This window comes from Anabrus simplex, chromosome 2 (assembly GCF_040414725.1).
Source record: "Anabrus simplex isolate iqAnaSimp1 chromosome 2, ASM4041472v1, whole genome shotgun sequence".
Classification (NCBI taxonomy): domain Eukaryota; kingdom Metazoa; phylum Arthropoda; class Insecta; order Orthoptera; family Tettigoniidae; genus Anabrus; species Anabrus simplex.
In genome coordinates, this window is record NC_090266.1 from 676,530,108 (window position 1) to 676,553,728 (window position 23,621).

Here is a 23,621-nt window from a genome sequence, read left to right on the forward strand (position 1 = left end):
AGAACTAAAGAAACATCAAATCGACATTTGTGGACTGTCAGAAACTCACTGGAAAGGATGTGGGCATTTTGAAACAGATGACCATGTAATATACATCGCCGGGGCAAATGGTACAGGTCAGAATGGCGTCGCGTTTCTTGTTGATAAGCGGATATCCCAATATGTTGAGGAATGCAGACCTATCGATGAAAGAATACTGACCGTCACTCTCAACACCAAACCATATAAACTACATCTGATCCAGGTATATCTACCCACCATCGCTGCAGACGACCAAGAGATCGAAGACTTCTATGCAGACATGGAAGATACTATAGCATCACTTAAATTAAGAGGTATTACTGTCATGTTGGGCGACTTCAATGCAAAAGTAGGAACCACCTCGATGGACAAACTCTTGCGAGAAACTGTAGGAAAGTATGGCCTGGGTGCACGTAATGAGCGAGGCAATCGGTTGATACAGTTTGCAACCGGCAACAGTCTTTCCTTTATGAATACCATGTTTAAACTCCACAAAACGTCGTCTCTTTACGTGAACCTCTCCGAATGGGCATTTTAAGAACCAAATTGATTACAACCTTATCGATAAAAGATGGAGAGCCTCCTTCCGTAATGTGAAAACAAAACCTAGTGCTGAATGCTGATCGGATCATCGTCTACTCCGGGCCTACTTTAGAATCAAACTGAGTAAACCAGCCGTCAAAATAAACTCGAAAAAGTTAACGTTCCCTGAACCAATTACTTTCCAAGGAACACTCTGAAGCACTGGGCCACCTGACATAGAGGGAAATTGTGACATGGCTTGGAAGAGAATTGAAGAATGGATCACAGATACAGCGAGCAAGGTCCCAAAAATGAACACCGTAGTGAAGCGACAACACTGGATGACTAACGAAACTATGGCACTGGTTGAAATGAGACTTAACATGCGGCTCACAGTTACAAATCCTGAACAACAAGGACGACTAATCAAACAAATGAACAATGATATCAAACACGTTTGTAGAAGAGACAAGAATGAACACATTAAGAAACTGTATGCGGAACTAGAGGTACATGCGACAAAAAATCACAGTGCAGAACTGTACGACAAGCTGAAATACTTAGCACGAGAGTTTATCCCTAAGACTCAGATTATTAAAGATGACCAAGGGAATATCATCATAAATGCAGCGGCCATCGCCAAATTATGGAGAGAATACTGCATCAAGCTGTTCACTGATGACCCACAACCAATGCCAGGTCACCAGAAACCAACAGACTTTGAACCAATGATCCTTAGAGAAGTAGTGGAACTTGCAGTAAGAAAGCTCTGGAACCGGAAAGCACCAGGCCAAGATGAAATCACTGCTGAAATCGTTAAGAACATGGTTGACCTAGGTGTCGACATCCACCACAAGTTATGTCAGAAGATATGGACATCTGGAAATTGGCCGGACCAACGGTGCCACTCCATCTTCGTACCACTGTTCAAGAAAGGTTCTCCACTTGACTGTGCAAACTATCGAACGATAGCCCTCATCCCCATGCCAGTAAAATCATGCTCACAGTGCTGAACGAGAGGCTGAAGACCTCCTTACTTCCACAAATCTCAGAGGAACAAACCGGGTTTGTTCCAGACAAAGGAACTCGTGAGCAGGTCCTAAACATCCGGCAGCTCATCGAGAAGACAAGGGAGTACAATATCAAGATGTTCCTGTGCTTCGTTGACTACAAGAAAGCCTTCGACAAGGTAAAATGGTCAAAGCTTTGGGTTATACTCATTGAGATGGGGACGCCCAGACATTTAGTGTACCTGATTCAACAATTGTACTCTTCGAACATTGCGACAGTGAGAGTTAATGGCAACTTCTCAGACTTCATTTCTACTAGTGCTGGAGTGCGACAAGGTTGCGTTCTCTCCCCCTCCTATTTAATGTATACAGTGAGTACATTATGAGGGAGATTCTCGTGGATTGGAGTGACGGCATCACAGTTGGTGGCAGGAAAATTAACAATCTCAGATATGCGGATGACACTGTGATAATTGCAACAGATGCTCATGAACTAGAAGCCATCATGCGGAGGTTAGACGAGCGAAGCGGAGAATATGGTCTTGAAATCAACAATAAAAGGACCAAAGTGATAATTGTAGACCGTCTTAATAACAACAGGCCTGCCATAACAAGAATTGCTGATTATGAGGTTGTCAGTTGCTTCGAGTATCTAGGATCTAATTGTCACAAATACCGGAGACTATGAACCTGAGATCCGTAAGCCCATTGCGATTGCGAGAAATTCAACAGCAAAACTTACTCGCATCTGGAAGGACACCTCCATCACTTACAAGACAAAACTCACTCTCATTCGAACTCTGATGTTCCTTATCGCGACTTATGCAGCAGAAACTTGGACGCTGAAGACGGCGGATCGCCGCAGGATTGATGCTCTAGAAATGTGGTGCTATAGGAGATTACTGTGAATACTATGGACAGCACACCGTACTAACGAATCGATCCTCCAATAGCTCGACATCAGAACTAGACTATCGACCCTTATCAACCAAAAACTACTCATATATTTTGGTCATATTGCCAGAAGACAGGAGGCAATGGAAATACTTACCATAGAGGGAAAAGTCGACAGCCGAAGACCTAGAGGTAGTACACCGTTACGATGGATGGACCATATCAAGAGCTTGACCAGGATGAGCTTACAGCAAGCAAGTCACGATGCCCAAAGCAGAAACTCCTGGAGGAAGATCACCACAAGGATTGTCGCGTGATGCCACTACACCCTTACGAAGTGTTGGACTAAGAGAGAGAGACTAATTTTTATAGCTTGAGTAAGGTATGTTAAATACCATTCGAAAAGGAAGCCGCAGCTTCTGGTACAATTTGCAATTTACAAAGGTGGGTCTCGAACCCAGTAATTACATTTATAAAGTATTACATGGTTCTTAACCGAGGAGTGTCCGGCTCCATGGCCAAATGGTTAGCGTGCTGGCCTTTGGCCAAGACGGTCCCGGGTTCGATTCCAGGCCGGATCGGGGATTTTAACCTTAAATGGTTAATTCCCTTGGCTCGGGAACTGGGTGTTTGTGCTGTCCCCAACATCCTGCAACTCTCACACCACAACACTATCCCCCACCATAATAACACGCAGTTACCTACACATGGCAGATGCCGCCGACCCTCATCGGAGGGTCTGCCTTACAAGGATTGCACCCGGCTAGAAATAACCACACGAAATCATTATTCTACCCAGGAGTTCATTTGACCAAGTTTACAATAATGCTCACAAATGGGCTAGAGGATTACATTATAATTTAAAAGGTGACAATTTGTTGCTTGAAAAATATAAATACATTCGTTATTTACAAGACAGGGGAATACACAAGAAGTAGGATATAACGATCCATAGTTAACAGGGGCAGAAGGCCCACTCTACACGGCCGCAAAAAAAAGGAGAAGAAAGAACTAGAAAGGTTAAATATTACAAAGGGCCGGAAACCAAAATGAACAGATGCAAAATCAAAGCACTCCCGAGAAAATTCACAAATTACGTAATTGGACATAAGGCCCGACGACGCAAAAGCTAATCCATACTACTCGGTGACTAAGTTATGGAAAAAGTTAAAAACCGAATGGGAGAAATTAAATTTAACGGTTGGAGAAAAATTAGTCACCAAATTAAAATTGAGAGGAAGTTTAACGAGGGTACATCACACGTGCTTCCTTATATTTTACAATATAATAATGCTATTGGCTTTACGTCCTACCAACTACTTTTACGGCTTTCTGAGACGCCGAGATGCCGGAATTTTGTCCCGCAGAAGTTCTTTTACGTGCCAGTAAATTTATCGACACGAGACTGACGTATTTGAGCACCTTCAAATACGACCGGACTGAGCCAGGATTGAACCTGCCAAGTTGGAGTCAGAAACCGTTTGAGCCACTTGGCCCGGCATTATATTTTACAACATCCCGTCAGGGCAAAATTCGAAGTACAAAGACGGAGAGCGGAGGCCTACATGAATTTACTGCTGTTCTCACGTTAGCCGGACTCCCACCTCCTTATTACCTCTTTCTGGGGGACTCTCCTCTCAATCGTAGAATACAAGCTTCACTGCCGCCAGACAGGACCTAACGCGTACTAGTAAATCTCGTATAATCTAGTATTATATACTGTATATATATTGTACTCTTATATGCTATTCCGGTGAACAAAACTTCTTCTTGACTGGTGCCCTAGAGAATATCAGAGGCCAAGAGGTGGACCACCGGACCCATGGGACAAGGACTTACGGAGAACTGTTGGAGTTAATTGGCATAGAATTTCCCAAGACCCGTAGTGCCTGGAAAGAAATATTACATAATTGCCTTGCCTATAGGATTATAAGCGGCCACATCATGTAATGATGGAATTGGATAATAATGATTCTGTTTCGAGTCTGGCTTCTTGGCTGAGTGGTCAGCGTTAATGCCTTCGGTTCAGACGGTTCCGGGTTCGATTCCTGGTTGGGCCTGGGATTTCATCTCTGTGTGTTTAATTCCTCTGGCTCGGAGACCAGGTGTTTGTGTTCGTCTTGATACTCTTATTTTTTCTTCTTTTCCTTCCGCTTTTTCCCACACCTGTGGGGTTGCTGGTGCGAACTGCGTCGTACATGTGGATTTGGCCTTGTTTTACGGCCGGGTGCCCTTCCTGACGCCAACCCTATATGGAGGGATGTAAGCACTATTGCGTGTTTCTGTGGTTGTTGGTAGTGTGGTATGTCGTCTGAATATTATGAGGAGAGTTTTGGGACGGACACATACACCCAGTCCCCGAGCCAGAAGAATTAATCAGAAGCGATTAAAATCTCTGACCCGGCCGGGAATCGAACCCGGGACCCTCTGAACCGAAGTCCAGTACGCTGTGACCATTCAGCTAACGAGTCGGACTCTTAATACACTTGTTTCAATTTACATACAAAACACCACAGTACCGGGCGAGTTGGCCGTGCGCGTAGAGGCGCGCGGCTGTGAGCTTGCATCCGGGAGATAGTAGGTTCGAATCCCACTATCGGCAGCCTTGAAGATGGTTTTCCGTGGTTTCCCATTTTCACACCAAGCAAATGCTGGGGCTGTACCTTAATTAAGGCCACGGCCGCTTCCTTCCAACTCCTAGGCCTTTCCTATCCCATCGTCGCCATAAGACCTATCTGTGTCGGTGCGACGTAAAGCCGCTAGCAAAAAAAAAAAAACACCACAGTATTAAGTACCATAGAAACACTCAATAGTGAACAGGCTACATTCCCTTCACATATGGTTGACGTCAGGAAGAACACCCGACCGTAAAACTGAGCCACTCCACACCAATCGCCGACCCCAATAAATAGGAGGGGGGGGGGCGGGAAGATGATATGCTATTCCGAATTCCACCATCCCTCCAAAGCAAGTTGCTGAATACGTGTCTGATCATGAGATTCTGGAGCTCGAATATGTTTTTGTTTCTGATTCAATTTCAACGTCAGACCTCGGTGTTTTGTGTCTTGTAGGGTATTAAAATGTAGTGTTATGGCTGATTACTGGTTACTATACGTGCTCCGCTTACCGGACGTATTATCCTCTTTGTCTGCAGTTCTGTTGATAATTTCCCGTGGTTTCCCATTTTCAGACCAGGCAAATGCTGGACCTGAATTTCAATTAAAGCCATTGCCGCTTCCTTCCCAGCCCCAGCCCTTCCCCATACTTCGGTCACCGAAAAACTGTATTAGTGCGACATTCTGTCACTAGCAGAAATAAATGACGGCGAGACGCAGAAGAAGAAACTATAAAGTATCTTCTCGATGAAGGAAGTGTAAGAATTAATGAATTCGTTTTGATCAGTTTTGTATCCTCTGAAGTAGGTATTTGAAAATTATGAAGAAAGCAAAATGAATCATTCACCTAGACAAATGTGGAGTGTTGTGGAGAATTATTCTTTTTTCTTTTTTCTCCCCTCCATTCCTGGCCCAAATGAAATTGCTGAACGTGTCGTCTATGATAAATGCACGCTAGTCTTAAGTGGACTAACGACAGGAACAAGTCCACTATTGAAAATATCACTGGTGAAGTAGGTGTGTAGAACAGTTTTAAAAGTATCAGCTGCGTTCAGTTTTACGAGTATATGTTAGAGGACAGAAAAAGTCATGAAAGAATTTGCTGCTTCTTGGAGATACACGTGCCTGAAAATGATGGTAGTGAAGTGTTGTAAGGAGAGACAAATATATCATCATCATCATCACCATCATCATCACCATTAAAGCATTGTTTTAAAGTACCTTTGTAGAAAAGCGTAATGCTGACGTAGACCGGGATTTTTTGTGGTCATATTTGTCTGGTAAATATAATTTTACCCCTGTCAGTAAAAAAGTATCCTCTTTATTAATGATGATATGGTAACCCAACAGATGTTACAGTATATTCTTATGATTTATTATTTTAGGTATGGTCTATGAGTCCGAAATCTAATTTTAAAATATCATTGACGGATGTTAATAGTCTACGTTACTAATTTTATGTCCCAATAACTACTATTTTTCGACCATCAGAGTCGCCGCAGGAGTTCTTTTACGAGGCTGACGTGTTTGAGCACCTTCAAACACCACCGGACTGAAGGGGGATCAACCCACTAACTGAGCTACTCAGCGCAGCTGTGTTGGTATCGTAGTTAGTTATAGTCCATCTTCGTAGAAAGCGTCTTTCTGGACGACCGGAGGTGTGGCCTGGCCTCGTGTGCGAGGAACTATGGGAGCGTTCGCGCTGGTGGTGGGGGAAGAACTTGAACCTTTCCTCCAGCTGACACAGTCGAGTTCAGGCAGCGGACGTAGCCCTGGGAACTGACTGAAATAGTGTGGAAAGCTTAGGCGCGATACGTTCCCGTGTCGGGGTGGTCATTATGCAATGGCTCATCGGTGTACATACATCACACTAACTCAAAAGTGTAGGAATTACTTAATATGATAAACTAGTGAAAATAAAATAGTACCGTACATTGTACAAATCGAGTCTTATATTTCGATTGTCTGCCTTAAAACCTTGTCCATTAACTACACAGGCCTTTGAGCATAACATTCTAAAATTTCAGTTCTATTCCAGTACGGAAATACTTCGTAACTTTCGTCGTAAATGTTGATGACGTCAAGAAATCAGAGGGTCATGCCTAAAAGAATTCATATCGGATGATGCTTTCGACACAACGTGAAATAAATCTCAGTGTATAGTAAAAGTGGAGGTCAATATTTTGGCACTCTGTAGCCTTTAATTTATTCTTATACATTCTTATTATACATTCTTACGAATATGAAATCTGTTATATAAAATTGAAAGGTTTGAACCATATGGTAGAAAATCAATTGAACATAAGACAGTAACTTGCAACTGGTAATACTGCGAATAAAGGAAGTTCGTTTGAAACTGTACTGTACTGTACTGTATACCAAGGAAAGGCGTATCGGTACGCGCTATCAGTTCATCAATCGCCTAACGAATAGGAGGAAGTTGTTTCCACTGACAGCCTGGAGATATAATCTACTTAACGTGATTTCTAGTGAAATACGTATAAAAGAGATTAATTAATGCAAATTTGTCGGGAAAATGCAGAAAAGAAGCATTAGTAAAAATACTTCAGCTACTTTCATAATAACATTAACAATGTCTACTTTTCTTGTCCATCAGAAGAAATATAATAATATATAATACTCTTGAATAACCTGCTATTGTTATGACTGAGAGAACAGGTCTCCTACAGCAACAGCAGCAACAAAAACAACAACGAAATGCTCTGGAACAATAGACAATATAAATCTGTCTCAAAAAAACAGAGCAAAAATATTATCGGACTTCTTACGTGTTCTATGATCACGTTTGTTTAATATTCGGAGTTCAGGGATCTTATTTACAAATTATTCAGAATAATCTTCACTCTCGTCTGAATCAGTGTCATCTGAAGCTTCACCGAGCTTGATGTCGGACTGGTCTAATTCTAATTCCTTATGCATGGTGTTGTCACGCTCCCAGTATTCCTGCTCAGTGTCTTTTACGTGGTCGCAACATTTTTTTCCGTTTGTCTTGCGAATACTGTGCAAGCAATATATATACAGTCATAGGAAAAAGTATTCGTACACTTAATACTGAAACAAAAATACTTTATTTAGTGCACTTATTGCCATGTACGTTGTATAACATAAATAGGTTAGCTTTCTGTACACTATGTAAAGACATATACACCATAAAAAATACAATTGATGGATGTCCCTGCCATTAATACATAAATAAATGAAAATGCCTTGATTTCATACTCATAAAAAGTATTCGTACAGTCCGGTTTTACTTTCATTCCCCACTGATTTTAGTGCATATTTAGTATTTGTTGGCTATCCTTTTGATTTTACAATGGCCTCAAGCCGCCTAGGCATTGAATGAACTAGCTTGGGGGTGAAGGTGGGGTCAATCTTACCCCATTCTTCCAAGAGAGCTATTTTCAAAGCTGGCTTTGATGAAATATTAATTGCGCCCAGTCTCTCTTTACGATAATCTCGCACATATTCAATCGGATTCATATTCGGGGATTGGTGGGGGTGTTCCATATATGTTGGTGTGTTTTATAAAATCCACAGTCGTGTATCCAGGGCCGTATGGTTTGGATCATTATCCTGCATGACTACATAATCACCCAGAAGTCCCATTTTTTCGGCACTAGATACTAGACGTTTCTTCAAAACTTCAATACAATGTTTATGGTCCACCTTTCCATCTATGAATTCTAAGGAACCTACTTCAGCTGAGCTCATGCACCCCCAAACCATTAAACAACCTCCACCATGCTTCACTGAAGGAAGCAGATATTTTTCTTCGAGTTCTGTGTTCTTTTTACTCCGCCCCTTTTTGCAATGTTCTTGAAAAATAGTGAATTATTCTTTCATCCGTAAATGTAACTGGGTACCGTAATTCTAGAGAAGCATGTTTGTAGTCTGTAGCATATTGTAGTCTTTTCTTCCTGTTTGCTGGGGTAATTAAAGGTTTTCGCCTGGCATTTCTACAATGATAGTCATTCGTATATAAAACCTTTTGAACTGTAGAAGCACAGATATGAAGTTTTAAATCATTTCCTAGTTCAGACCTCAGTTTTGCAGCACTGATTCTAGGAGTTTTCTTAAGTTTCCTGAAGTTTAGTCTTTCAGTTCGTTCGCCTAGTGTGCATGGACGTCCACATCTACGTGCATTTTTGAAAGATTTTCTCTCACCATACCCGTCAATAATTCCCTGAATTGTAGATCTTGGTCTCTTTACAAATTCAGATATTTCCGAGAGAGATTTACAGGAATTATGAGCCCGAATTATAATCATTCTCCCTTCTTGTGTTGTTTCTTTCATTTTGCGGCCCATCTTACTTATAGACTGTATCACTTGTTGTTTACAACGATTGAAGCACAACTGACTTGGTAAAAGACGTGACCTTTACTGCTTACCTGCGTTGCAAGTGATGTCATCAAGGTTTTTGATCTGAAGATTTTCCACCTGTACGAATACTTTTTATGCATCTATATTTCGAAATTATTGGTGATATGCTTGTTAAAACAAATATTTCCAAAGTACTATTGTTATTTCCGGTACGTATTCATAGTCATGTTTCGTGAAATACCGAAATAGAGGAAAGTGGTGAAATTTCTAGCGGCCTATGGACAATGCGTCAATTACAAACGACAATATTGCTTAACGTTTAAGGTGTACGTATACTTTTTCCCATGACTGTATATATTTTTTTTGCTATTTGCTTTACGTCGCACCGACACAGATATGTCTTACGGCGACGATGGGACAGGGAAGGGCTAGGAATTGGAAGGAAGCGGCCGTGGCCTTAATTAAGGTACAGCCCCGGCATTTGCCTGGTGTGAAAATGGGATACCACGGAAAACCATCTTCAGGGCTGCCGACAGTGGGTCTCGAACCCACGATCTCCCGATTACTGGATACTGGCCGCACTTAAGCGACTGCAGCTATCGAGCTCGGTACAAGCAATATCCGCAAAGAGCTTCCTTTTGGTCGAGTGTGTCTGCTGTCAAGTCACGAGTGATCTATAAGACAGAGAAATATTTCGTACAGAATAAGCATTTTTATTTATATTGGGAATAGGAGCGCCTCATTTATGAACAGTGAAGGCATTAGAGATACTATGGCACACATTTTATGCTAAAAAACTAATTATGCTGTATTACTATTAATTGAGATATATTCTTTTTTTTGCTAGGGGCTTTACGTCGCACCGACACAGATAGGTCTTATGGCGACGATGGGATAGGAAAGGCCTAGGAGTTGGAAGGAAGCGGCCGTGGCCTTAATTAAGGTACAGCCCCAGCATTTGCCTGGTGTGAAAATGGGAAACCACGGAAAACCATCTTCAGGGCTGCCGATAGTAGGATTCGAACCTACTATCTCCCGGATGCAAGCCCACAGCCACGCGCCTCTACGCGCACGGCCAACTCGCCCGGTGAGATATATTCTTATCACGGACCTCTCCTTTGATATCTCCCCAAACCGACTCAGTGTGATTGAGATCTGGATGATATGTTTCATATGTTCACTCATGGTATAAACACTTTCACGTGCCTAGCCTCGCAGTGGTCTCCCAGATTTAGAAGAGGGCCTAGAAGCCATGCTCGTCACTTCAGTAATTTCAACTTAGCCCGCACGTAACAACACGCGCCTCTTGAGAGACGTTTTCACTTCAAAGCTAGCCTGGCGACTGGACCTGCTGTAGGAGTGGGGGGACGATAGCTCCCACCACTGCATGCGCAACCATTTCTCGCGCAGGACGCTTTCAACCAAAACGGACTATAGTTAGTTAGTTAGTTACTTACTTAGTTACCCTCACTAATATACTGTTCTGCATCCATTTTGGCGAATGCTTACGGTCAGCTTATCTTCATATTTTTTTCAGTTTGCTTTACGTCACGCAGACATGGATAACCTTATGGCGACGATGGGATATGAAAGGGCTAGAAGTGGAGTGGAAGCGACCGTGGCCTTGATTAAGGTTCATCCCCAGCATTTGCCTGGTGTGAAAAAGGGAAACCACGGAAAACCATCTTGAAGGCTGCCGACAGTGGCGTTCAAACCCACTATCTCCCGAATGCTAGCAAACTGCGCAGCCACTCGCTCGGTCATTGCTTGTTTGCTGTCGTAATTTTATGAGAAGTGACTAACAACTTCGAAAAGAAGTTCGGAATGTTTTACATATCTTGATAATATTTCATAGTTGCATGATAGTATTTTCGAGAGACTGTGAATGTTTGTGTACTTGAAGACAGGATAGTATATTTTATCAGTTTTGGAATTATTTTTAATCAGCGTTAGAACTTTTAAAGTATTTTGCATCACCGCGTTTCTACGGATGTTCACCGAACACGTTCCACAGAAAAGCGTTTCTTTGGAGATGAACAGTGAGATTGGAGTCACAGAGATTCTTCTTTTTCTCTCATCGATTCTGACCTCAGGAATTTTTTATTGGTTATATTAGTTCGAGTACTGTTTCCTTACAATCAGTATTCCTGTTTTCAATCTTAATGTAGTAAAGGACCTTCCTCTACAACAATTTTGCCGCAAAATGAAGGCCTCAAAACCGTGTAGGCTAAATTGAAAGTATATCGTCCCTGGAAAGGCAAAGTATCGTAAGGGACAAACTATGAATATTACGGGAGATAATAAAAACGATTAGCAAGTCGAATACTTAAGCAGTTCGTTTTTTATTTTACTCCAGAAAGGAATTTTTCACCTTCTCGTCATATATTAGGTTAGGTAGGCCCTATTTATTCATTTGTAGCGAAACGGAACTTATTTGAAAGTTAATGAATGTCGCTTGCGATTGTTTGCCGGTCGTTGTCGAGTGCATTGTGTGACTAAGTGTTCCACTTTACGATAACTTTTGTAGCGCTTACGATATTTTGGATGGATTGGTTTGAAGTACTATAAGGCATGAGAATAATACGAGATTTTCTTAAATGATTGTATTTTAAGAAGTGCAGATATAAACAATAGGAAAATTGACTTCCTACACTTATCGAAGTGGAAATTACACTGATTGCAGTACAATATTTAGAGAAGAACATTTTTATCAGTCCTCCTCATCTGTTTGTGGTAATAGATCACTGTGTTTGGAGTCGTAAGTAATGTTTAGATACTCGCCTTGTGTCACCAGCTAATCTCCTTGTTGGATATCACTAGAGGCATGATTTTTTCGCATTAACGATAAGCGCGACAAGAAATATTTTGAAGCGATTTTGAGATATCTTAAAGAATCATATGATTATGGTTGAGAAATTAGTAATTTTGTTTTCGCAAATTACAGCGAATTACAGCGACAAGGCCTATTTAAAGCGAAATTTTCTTATTTTGTGATAAGTGTGAAAATTCAGCGAAATGCATGGAAAATAACGATCTTGAAATTGTATTCCAATATCACGTGTGTGAAGGGAAACAGGAGACAGAATAAGATTTCTCATTTCGACAGACCTATTTCTTCGTATTAATATTGTATAAAATCCCTTAAATGTATGGCCATATAGGGTGAAAGGTACGGCCATGTAGGGTGAAAGTGTAATTTGTTATGTAATCTTGATTAGGGCTATATTTTAATCTCATCAAGATTACGTCAGGAATAATAAATGATTATCAATATTGTTTCTCTTTATTTATCTTTCACATGAATAATTCACAAATCTCACGAATTAAACTTTTATGGATAATTTTAGGAAATGATTAACGCGAAATTAAAGCGACGGGGTCAGCCCTATTTCGCGAAATAACGCGAAAAATTGTTTCCTTTTCGCGAAATCCAACAAAAATTAATGCTAAAAATTCATGCCCCTAGATATCGCCCATCATTCGCCAGAAGTACACTCAGTTTCCGCAGCAACTCAATCACAAATTTATTCACAAAATAACTACTGTCATGTCATGGCGTGTGGCCTGCAGCGAGACATGGTTCAGGTCTTTCGCCATATAGGCGACCTTCATTAAAACCCTTCTATTATTTATATTCTTCCAGTTGAAGCCTAATTGTTTTACAATACTTCTCAAACTAATACAACCTCCTTGGAAGCCAATCCTCTCTCCTGACACAGATCGTAATTCAGATATTGAGTTGTTTTCTGAAGAACATAAAATTCATGGATTGTGCGTCGAAACCTTGAAAATCCATTACACGCTTTTTCCCTTTCCCTTTCTGGTGTACGAAACGCAGTTTATTCACTCTCGTGCTGCCTCTGTTCTATTATTATTTTTGGCTACTTGTTTAACGTCACACTAAAACATTGAAGGTGTTTGGCAACGGAGGGATGGGAAAGGGCTAGGATTGGGAAGGTTGCGGCTGTGGCCTTAATCAAGGTACAGCCTCAACATTTGTTTCGTGTGAAAATGGGAACCCACTATCTCCCGGATGCAAGCTCACTGCTGCGCGCCCCTAACCGCACGGCCAACTCGCCTTATATTTCAAGTGCCAAATTGATTTGAGGCAGTTATAAGACGTGCACTGCAACAATGACTGAGAACACTCACGAACAATGAAACGGACTCTTCTCACGTTCCCTCCAGAATAGGGATGTATCAAGCAAAAATTATCCGCTAGGCAGCGTAATGGTAATACACGGTATGCGCTTTCCGCTTCTCGATTGTTTTACATGAGACTTATATGCAGTATTTCTAAATGTATGATAATCGAAACGAAACTGTTAATTTTAATGCATGCAAATGAAGTTAACATATTCTGCTAATGTTTTGAAAGAGATGGGAAATAATATATGTGCAATGACGATTGCGGATTTGATAGAGGAATTGAAGGAAAGGGGCGGAAAATTATTCGGAAAGAAGCGAGGTGAATGAAAGAAAAGAACTACACGCAGCAACCTTTTATTTTAGTGTTGTTGTTAAGATTGAATTATTTAAGTGCAAATAGCCCTTTAAAACATGCGTAATGTATACTGTATTAGGTTAGAGGTGTACCATAAAGCATGATATTGGTACGACTTCAGTACGAGAGGCTACATCCAGTACTACTGAATTGAATTTCCCTTCAGCGCACGAGTTTCAAGACCTTGTTTCAGTTCATATGACTGATATAAATATTTTAAATTTGTAACTGAATTATTCACAAATTACATAATTGGGCATAAGGCCCGACGACGCAGAAGCTAATCCATACTACTCGGTGACTAAGTTATGGAAAAAGTTAAAACCCGAATGGGAGAAATTAAATTTAACGGTTGGAGAAAACTTTGTCAGCAAGTTAAAATTGAGAGGAAGTTCAACGAGGGTACATCACACGTGCTTCCTTATATTTTACAATATAATAATGCTATTGGCTTTATGTCCCACCAACTACTTTTACGGCTTTCGGAGACGCCGAGGTGCCGGTATTTTGACCCGCAGAAGTTCTTTTATGTGCCAGTAAATCTATCGACACGAGGCTGACGTATTTGAGCACCTTCAAATACGACCGGACTGAGCCAGGATCGAACCTGCCAAGTTGGTCTTAGAAGGCCAGCGCTCTGCCGTCCGAGCTACTCAGTGGATCTAAAATGATTGAAATAGGTCATATTAACTAATCAGAACGTCACTAAGTTATTATAAAATTGTTTCTGAATTAGAATTAATTACGGTATCTCACTCGCTAACCACACCCGGGCGACTGGAGTGGGACATTGATGATGATGATGATGATGATGATGATCTCATTCACTCGTTTCAGTAATGACAAAATCTTCAACTGCAAAATGCTTGGGGCAGACATTGATATTATGAGTCACATTTTTATTTGTTAGGTCCTGTCTACGAAGCGCATGTAACCACTTTTTATGGAAGGGCTCCTCCTTAGGAAATTGACGGTATGGATAAGATTGACCTTGATTTTGGAACTTTGGAATAGTGCAATAGTCAGGCAAAACCGTTTTCTTGTTTCCTCTTCTGCCATTGCGATATATTAAAACTTTAACTTTATCAATTAACTAGGCTACTTCCATTAAAAAAACATAGAGGAACAAATGACGATCTATAAGCGCATACCGCGTACCACTCGTGTGACATCTATCGGTAGTATTTCAGTACATTCCTGTTAATGCTTGTCGCCTACGATAATCTGTAAGCAAATTAGAAGATTCTAACTCAGGCGCTTAAGATGTAATGACTGGCGCTTACGTCAACCTGGTGTTCTGTATATTATTGACGGGGCTTACGATAATTTCCCTTTTTCCTTTTTTTTTTTTTTTTGCCCTCTAGATTAATTTGACGCTTACTACACTTTGCCAGCATGTGCAGTGGAGTCCGATTGACGTATAAACACCGTAACCTCAATTTTTACAAACGATACTTATACTTTGCATTTCCAGGGACGATATGATATATAAGAGAGTAACTCTCTCTCTCTCTCTCTCTCTCTCTCTCTGTGTGTGTGTGTGTGTGTGTGTGTGTGTGTGTGTGTGTGTGTGTGTGTGTGTGATATTACCCCGTTTGTTTATAATATATGTGTTAATGGGTTCATTCAAAGTAGTTATGTGTATATGTATATAGTATTGCTAAGGTGTAAAAATGTATATATGTAACAAACGAAGATTTTATTATGTACAAGTAACTTATATTTAATCAACGGAGATGGGGACACTTCTGTATGTGGGGCTTGCTCTTTCTTCATCTGTCGTCCACAAATTGTAGTAGCAGTTTTTGGAAAGTAATAATAATAATAATAATAATAATAATAATAATAATAATAATAAACAACAACACAAAGCCGTGTGTGGTATGTACCTTGTTTTAGCTGGGTCGAACTACGCGATTCTCCCGTTCTCCGCTAGGTTGCAGGAGTGTGCGCACTAGAACAAGAACTTGGCTGGCTGATCAGCTGAGTATGAGAATAGCGTGAGAGAGTCTCGCGATCGGAAGTGTATTCGTAAGGCTAGTGGGCTAGGGAGTGGATGTGTTGTGTGGGCGGTGTTAGGACGGCCAAATGTGTGTGGATGTGTGTGTCAAGTTCAAACAATAGCGCAAGCTATTGGCAAGGCAGCGAGGGATTCTTCCATCAATGTATATACCAAGCTTCGGATTTGGTGGAACGAGTTTACTGCAGTGCCCTGAGTTCATGAGCGATCTAGTGATAAGTGACGGTAGTGTTGTAGGTAGACCATTGTGTGAGGCAATGAAGCGCGGAACCACAAAGCAGTTTGTCCATGAACCCAACATTCCTATCGATAACGCCAATATCCCCAATAGTATTAGTGATGTATCTAATGTGTCTGTTGATAACAGGAATCTGGATGCCGGCGTGGATTCAAAACGTTATGAATCAAAAATGCCACCCGCCCTTACTGTACCACCAGTCCTTAATGTAGATTCGGACAACTATATGCTTCGTGGTTTGAGTACATCTGAAACACGACAAAGATCCTATAGTTTTACAAATGGAGCCAATAGACCAAATATTAGTAACCAACACATACTTCAACGCCAGCATCATGCTAGCAAGAGCCCGTTAGATTTGGATATGTTTTGTGTTCGTGAAACTGTGAACTCTCTAGCTGCGGCAGTACTAGCCTGCACGCCGGAACAGAGTTCCCCGAGGAGCGATAGTCCCTCGCTGCAGTTGGTCCCGTCTCCTGCTACCGAATGTGCTAGGACCCTTTCGTTTCACACGCTATATTGCTCATGTCATTTATCTTGTTGTTGTAAATGTGCTTCACTTTGTTCTGCAGACTGTCACGCCTGTTTCCACTCGGTGTGTCTGAGGTACGCAAGTAATCATGTGTGCCAGAGGAACAACGAACTCCTTCCACCCATCACTCTTAATAAAGAGAAGGTAAGTAGATTCTTTTCTTTCTTTGTTTAAAAAACAATGTTGTATATGAATTTAGTACTTGCACCAGACTGAAGAGCTCGTTAAGTTAGAGCTGCTGCACTTTGTATCGCTCTTATCATCTGTTAATTATGCACGTGGAAATAACTAGTGGTCCATATGCATAAGCAATGTTTGCATATATATCGGAGGTATTTTCACCAGGATATGATCGTTTTAGGCCATGGTGACAAATTAATTTTATGAGATCACCAGTGCTTGTTTATATTTACTTACAGTTTTCTAAGTTTTCATTCTTTGGCCAAATGTCATTATAAATATGTGTTCAACACTGCTTGTCGCCGTTGATCGACCCTATTGAATTTCACTCTCGACAGAATGGTGCCAGACGTCTTTTCAGAGTAAGTTCCAGTGTCGGTTTCATTTTAGAACAGGACCGTAATCTTTCGCTACCCTAGGGGCACCTGGTATATATGACATGGCTCTACAAGCCGGCTTGTTTCACGTTCTTATGATGCTGGATAAAACATATCCTGACCTGGTATTTATATGGTCTAACTTATGGAAAAATCCCTTTTAATATTTTCCTTAACCAAATCATGTACAGATGTGCGATCTTCACTTCAGTATTGGTTGTTCAACAGAACCCTGTAAATCGTTATTGTGTTATTACTATTATGAAGTCATATTTTTTTTAAATAGAGAAGATAGATAAACTGCAATCGTTTTTAAGTAATCCCTGCATGAAATATTTTAATAGGGAATGTTCGGTATCGCAATATACATGCACTCTTTTGACATTTCGTTTTTGATCTACACTGAAAGTTATTCATTACCTACTTAAGGTAAGAATATTGGCTGGTTTCCGTCGCCAGACATTCAATTCATCCTTCATTGTATGACAGACCATTCATAGATTGTATATTGTTATATTTCTATAATAACCTGTTTACCAAATAGCATTCTGTTGCAAAATTTTATGTATGGTTGCTTATAACAATTTAATAATTAGTGACAGGCCTACTGGTTTTACGTCCCACTAACTACTTTGTACGGTTTTCGGAGACGCCGAGTGGCCGGATATTTTTCCCGCAGGAGTTGTGCACGTGCCAGTAGATCTACCTACACGAGGTTTTGAGTACTATTTGAGCACCTTCAAATACCACCGAACTAAGCCAGAATCGAATCTTCCCAAGTTGCGCTCAGAAGGTCTACGTTCTACCGCATGAGTTATTCAGTCCGGTTGTTATAACAATCAAAAGCAGATCGGTACATATATTTTGTACGTGTTCGTTAATTATTTTTGTTCCCATAGTCGGTTATTATTTGTGGAACGAATACTTGTTTTTGACGTTTTGTGATGCTGGTGATAGTATGGCAGTGTAAGGGAGGATTAATTGTTAGGAAATAACACCAATTGCACGACACTTGGTTTGACTGACATTGCTGAATAAGACATTCTCCTAGACTAATACACTGATCCTTGAAGCGCTCACCATGAGATGCCAGAGATATATTTGTGACTTCTTTTTCCTACTGATAGACGCGTAATTCTGCATAATTCCACTGTCTCAACTTTGAGGCAACTTCCATATTCTTCTCCCCTTTAACTTTGATGGGACATAGTTTTTTTGTATGTATAATATATATAGGGAGAGAGCTGCATGATTTTTTTAAGCAGAATTACGCACGAAGTGTTAAACAATGAAGCATTTAAACCCTCCAACGAAAACATTATTGCCCGCTTTTTTTTCTTTTCTGTTTTTCTTCCATCTATTCTATTGAATGGTTGGCAGATTTAACGAAGTTGCACTGTGACAACTCGTTACCTTTTAATTGAAGACAGTTGTATTATTAGCGCGACTACAGTAGGCCAAAATCTAGATCTCATCCGTAGTGCCGTGGAAAATTCCCACTCCCGGTTGACTGTGATTTCTCTATAGGTGTGACAGAAGTTTCAGCTGGCTGTGAGCGTAGGCTTGTATTTAATTATTTTATTTCTGCTAATAGCCTATTGTTTCGGATCATATTTCCAAATCATGTCTATTATTTTCATAATTCGGACAGCTGTGGATAACCTCGTATTCCAATTAATGTTTTTCCTCTGGCCATTGTTTTCGACCTTATGGTGATTAATATCATTTTAATAATAATAATAATGCTATTTGCTTTACGTCCCACCAACTACTTTTTAAGGTCTTCGGAGACGCCGAGGTGCCGGAATTTAGTCCCGCAGGAGTTCTTTAACGTGCCAGTAAATCTACCGACACGGGGCTGTCGTATTTGAGCACCTTCAAATACCACCGGACTGAGCCAGGATCGAACCTGCCAAGTTGGGGTTAGAAGGCCAGCGCCTTAACCGTCTGAGCCACTCAGCCCGGCTAATATCATTTTAAGACGATTTCAACAGCAAATGTGTTTGAGAATGGAGTTACAACTGATTCCTGCCGACCGACAAGCTTTTGATTTCCACACTGAAATTCTACAATTTGAGACCTCGATTACATATTGCCAGCCAAGAAATTTGAAACTTTCATTCAGTAGAAAAAGATGGGGTTGAGTGAACTCAGAATACTGGATTGGATTCACGATTTCTGTACTCGGGGTTGCCGAAATGCAAGATAACTTTGTCGAGAGATTTACTGCCATGTTAAGGAGTTCCATTTAGGGTCAAATTTCGACACTCCGGTGACCCTTGAAGACCGATCATAGTTGAAATGACGTTGAACCTATGGTACACGCTGTTGAAATTATTTCAGTGTGTTTATTCATCTCTCTATGAACTAGACTTGAATCAAAGTACCTTGCCAATATCCAAGGAAGTCTTCCTGAGCCAGGTCCTTTCCACTTCTCCAATCAACCTGCAGCATTCTGTGATGCATCCAACTTCCGACCACACCCAGTATTCCTTAATATGGAAAATCTCACAGGATTCTGTGTTGTGATATGTGACTGAACTGTTGAAACATAATTACAAACAGAAAGAACTAAAAAATTTAAGAAAACTCTTAGGTCAGTGATCTTATTATTGGTCTGCAGTATTATCATGGTAGAACTTATACTCCTGGGATAAACACACATCTTTGTAGGTACCCAGTAGCCTTTGACTTTATCACTAGATGGGCCTCCATTAGTTTTAAAGTTGCAGGATCCTCCACTAATGCCTTTGGTATTTAAAACCTGTCTCCTATTGTTCTTGCCTTTTGCTCTTTTTTTTTACTGAAGGGTCTAGCTAAGTAGTCTTATCCAGTCTGTGCAGTGTGCATTGTATACTTTGTGCGTTGATCATATATTTGATTTGTAAATGCATTTCAAAATTGCAGACCTTATATTTGGTAGGTTAGTACTCTGTTTGTGAAACATGAATGTATCTCTGTGCCACAATTATTAGTGTCCATGCCACAATAGCACTGTACAAGAAATTCAAATAATTTCTTCAAAATGTAATATTCATTTATATCTCAAAGAAGACCACTGAATCATGGTGGATACCTTCATGATGATGCTACGATACAAAATACCTGATTCTAAAATGTAAGTGGAAGAAGGTACTGTAAGTATACAATGGTTCTTGCCCCCACCCCCATTATTTGTAGTGCATAGTTAATTATCAGTAATTAATTATCAGTAGCTATTTCTACACTTTGTTTTCCTCTTTGTTTATACTCTTCACTCACTTCAGACTGATCATCTGATAATATTTATTGTATTCCTTGTCCTGGGGGCACAATTCTGTTATAATCCCAGTTAATAGCCAACGCATTGACGCAGATTTCCTAATACCACACACGAGGCTACTGACTACTATGTGCCCAACAACAAGAAGTTGCGTTTTTACTAAATATTAATGCACCTATCTATAAGCAAGGGAACAGGAAGGATTGCAACAACTATCGAGGTATCTCATTGATTAGTATACCAGGCAAAGTATTCACTGGCATCTTGGAAGGGAGGGTGCGATCAGTCGTTGAGAGGAAGTTGGATGAAACCCAGTGTGGTTTCAGACCACAGAGAGGCTGTCAGGATCAGATTTTCAGTATGTGCTAGGTAATTGAAAAATGCTACGAGTAGGCAGTTGTGTTTATGTTTCGTAGATCTAGAGAAAGCATACGACAGGGTACCGAGGGAGAAGATATTCGCTATACTGGGGGACTATGGAATTAAAGGTAGATTATTAAAATCAATCAAAGGTATTTATGTTGACAGTTGGGCTTCAGTAAGAATTGATGGTAGAATGAGTTCTTGGTTCAGGGTACTTACAGGGGTTAGACAAGGCTGTAATCTTTCACCTTTGCTGTTCGTAGTTTACATGGATCATCTGCTGAAAGGTATAAAATGGCAGGGAGGGATTCAGTTAGGTGGAAATGTAATAAGCAGTCTGGCCTATGCTGACGACTTGGTCTTAATGGCAGACTGTGCCGAAAGCCTGCAGTCTAATATCTTGGAACATGAAAATAGGTGCAATGAGTATGGTATGAAAATTAGCCTCTCGAAGACTAAATTGATGTCCGTAGGTAAGAAATTCAACAGAATTGAATGTCAGATTGGTGATACAAAGCTAGAACAGGTCGATAATTTCAAGTATTTAGGTTGTGTATTCTCCAGGATGGTAATATAGTAAGTGAGATTGAATCAAGGTGTTGTAAAGCTAATGCAGTGAGCTCGCAGTTGCGATCAACAGTATTCTGTAAGAAGGAAGTCAGCTCCCAGACGAAACTATCTTTACATCGGTCTGTTTTCAGACCAACTTTGCTTTACGGGAGCGAAAGCTGGGTGGACTCGGGATACCTTATTCATAAGTTAGAAGTAACAGGCATGAAAGTAGCAAGAATGATTGCTGGGACAAACAGGTGGGAACAATGGCAGGAGGGTACTCGGAATGAGGAGATAAAGGCTAATTTAGGAATGAACTCGATGGATGAAGCTGTACGCATAAACCGGCTTCGGTGGTGGGGTCATGTGAGGCGAATGGAGGAGGATAGGTTACCTAGGAGAATAATGGACTCTGCTATGGAGGGTAAGAGAAGTAGAGGCAGACCAAGACGACGATGGTTAGACTCGGTTTCTAACGATTTAAAGATAAGAGGTATAGAACTAAATGAGGCCACAACACTAGTTGAAAATCGAGGATTGTGGCGACGTTTAGTAAATTCACAGAGGCTTGCAGACTGAACGCTGAAAGGCGTAATGATAATGTATGTATGTATGTATGTATGTATTGTATTGTATTGTATTGTATTGTATCTTTCGACAACAACCCCATATACTTGAGTGTGAAGAGTCTGTTTGATGATGTGTTTTATGGTATCTGTTTTGGCACTGTAATTATATAAGGACTAGTAGGCTGTAGGATAGATGTAGAACACGAAATAAGACTCTTATCTCAAAATTTTGGGTAAAAAGACAGATACTCTCCAAGGCTCGGTGGTTCAGTGCCCCTTCAACAATCATCATTTCCACAAGGCCTGTGTGAGTAGATACACCTCTTCCAAATCCCAGCATTCATGGTTGTCTCAGAGTGCATTATAACTTAATTCCACTGAAGGTATTCAACTTACCGAGCTCGATAGCTGCAGTCGCTTAAGTGCGGCCAGTATCCAGTATTCGGGAGATAGTAGGTTCGAACCCCACTGTCGGCAGCCCTGAAAATGGTTTTCCGTGGTTTCCCATTTTCACACCAGGCAAATGCTGGGGCTGTACCTTAATTAAGGCCACGGCCGCTTCCTTCCCACTCCTAGCCCTTTCCTGTCCCATCGTCGCCGTAAGACCTATCTGTGTCGGTGCGACGTAAAACAACTAGCAAAAAAGGTATTCAACTTTGCCAAACTCGTGCAGCCTTTTACAAAGATTTCCACTGTCTCGCCGGATCATCCGAGTTTCCGACAATTGTTGTTGTTGTTATTATTTTCTGAAAATTGTTTTGCTAAATCTACAGTATTGTTTTATCTGGATTAATTGCATTTCCACGTAGGATCCCAGAGTGTAACTAAAACCTTACAAGCATGATAAATCTGTCTTCTAAAAACTATATATAAATTAAACCTGTTTTTTGTTCAATAGGTTTCTGATTTCCGGTTACGAGCCCTTTTTTCTCCGTTTCTCTACCGTACATGCTTTTAACTCTGGAATCTCGTCGTACCTGCTTCAATACGCATTCATGAAATCTGTTCTTTATTTTCTATACCTATATATTGAACGGAGCACCGCAGATATCACAATTGACAGTAAGAAGGGTGGCGCAAGGATATACCTCCAAATTCTTGAACTTCCTTTAGCAAGAGCAGATTTAACGACATGCCAAATACTTCATTATCATTACTTATAAATTTAGTTACTTATCCTTAGTAAGCTTGTAATTTTATGTGACTGTTGATAATCGTAGAGCCAGCTGCTTGGTGTAAGGGCGGCGTGCAGGCCTCGTACCTGGAGGCTCGGTTTCGATTCCCGACCAATCTAGGGGTTTTGAATTCTGGACCGAGGGCTGGAATGGGGTTCGCTCAGCCTTTTGAAACTAATTTAAGAGGTGACGCTGACCACGTGGCACTCTGTCTGCTAGCCATCTGGCTGGTCAGCAGTCGTCTTGGCAGGAAAGGTCGAAATGGACTGTTGTGCCGCGGGTTTGCTTGTATTGTTTGTTGATATACTGATCATAGCCATGGGGCCTCCAGTTTCACGTGGGATCCGAACCACAAAGATGTGACCGTGGCCGCTTTGGTGAGAAGCCAACGCTATGCCACTTAGCTATCACGCCCACTGCTATACTAAGCATATTTTTGTTGGAG

The 23,621-nt window shown here is 40.8% G+C and overlaps 1 protein-coding gene across 3 annotated transcripts in view; it reads left to right on the forward strand.

Annotated features, from left to right (window-relative positions):
* Pi3K21B (phosphatidylinositol 3-kinase regulatory subunit alpha) overlaps nt 1-23,621 on the forward strand; it is a 919,547-nt gene that overhangs the window by 511,445 nt on the left and 384,481 nt on the right. For 2 of the 3 annotated variants that reach the window (XM_067141251.2, XM_068226250.1), the window contains one exon: nt 16,739-16,842. In XM_067141251.2, the coding sequence (XP_066997352.2) occupies nt 16,739-16,842 (104 nt within the window). Of the gene's footprint in view, nt 1-15,916; nt 16,843-23,621 lie in introns of those variants that run through there. The other variant, XM_067141250.2, reaches the window with a different exon arrangement.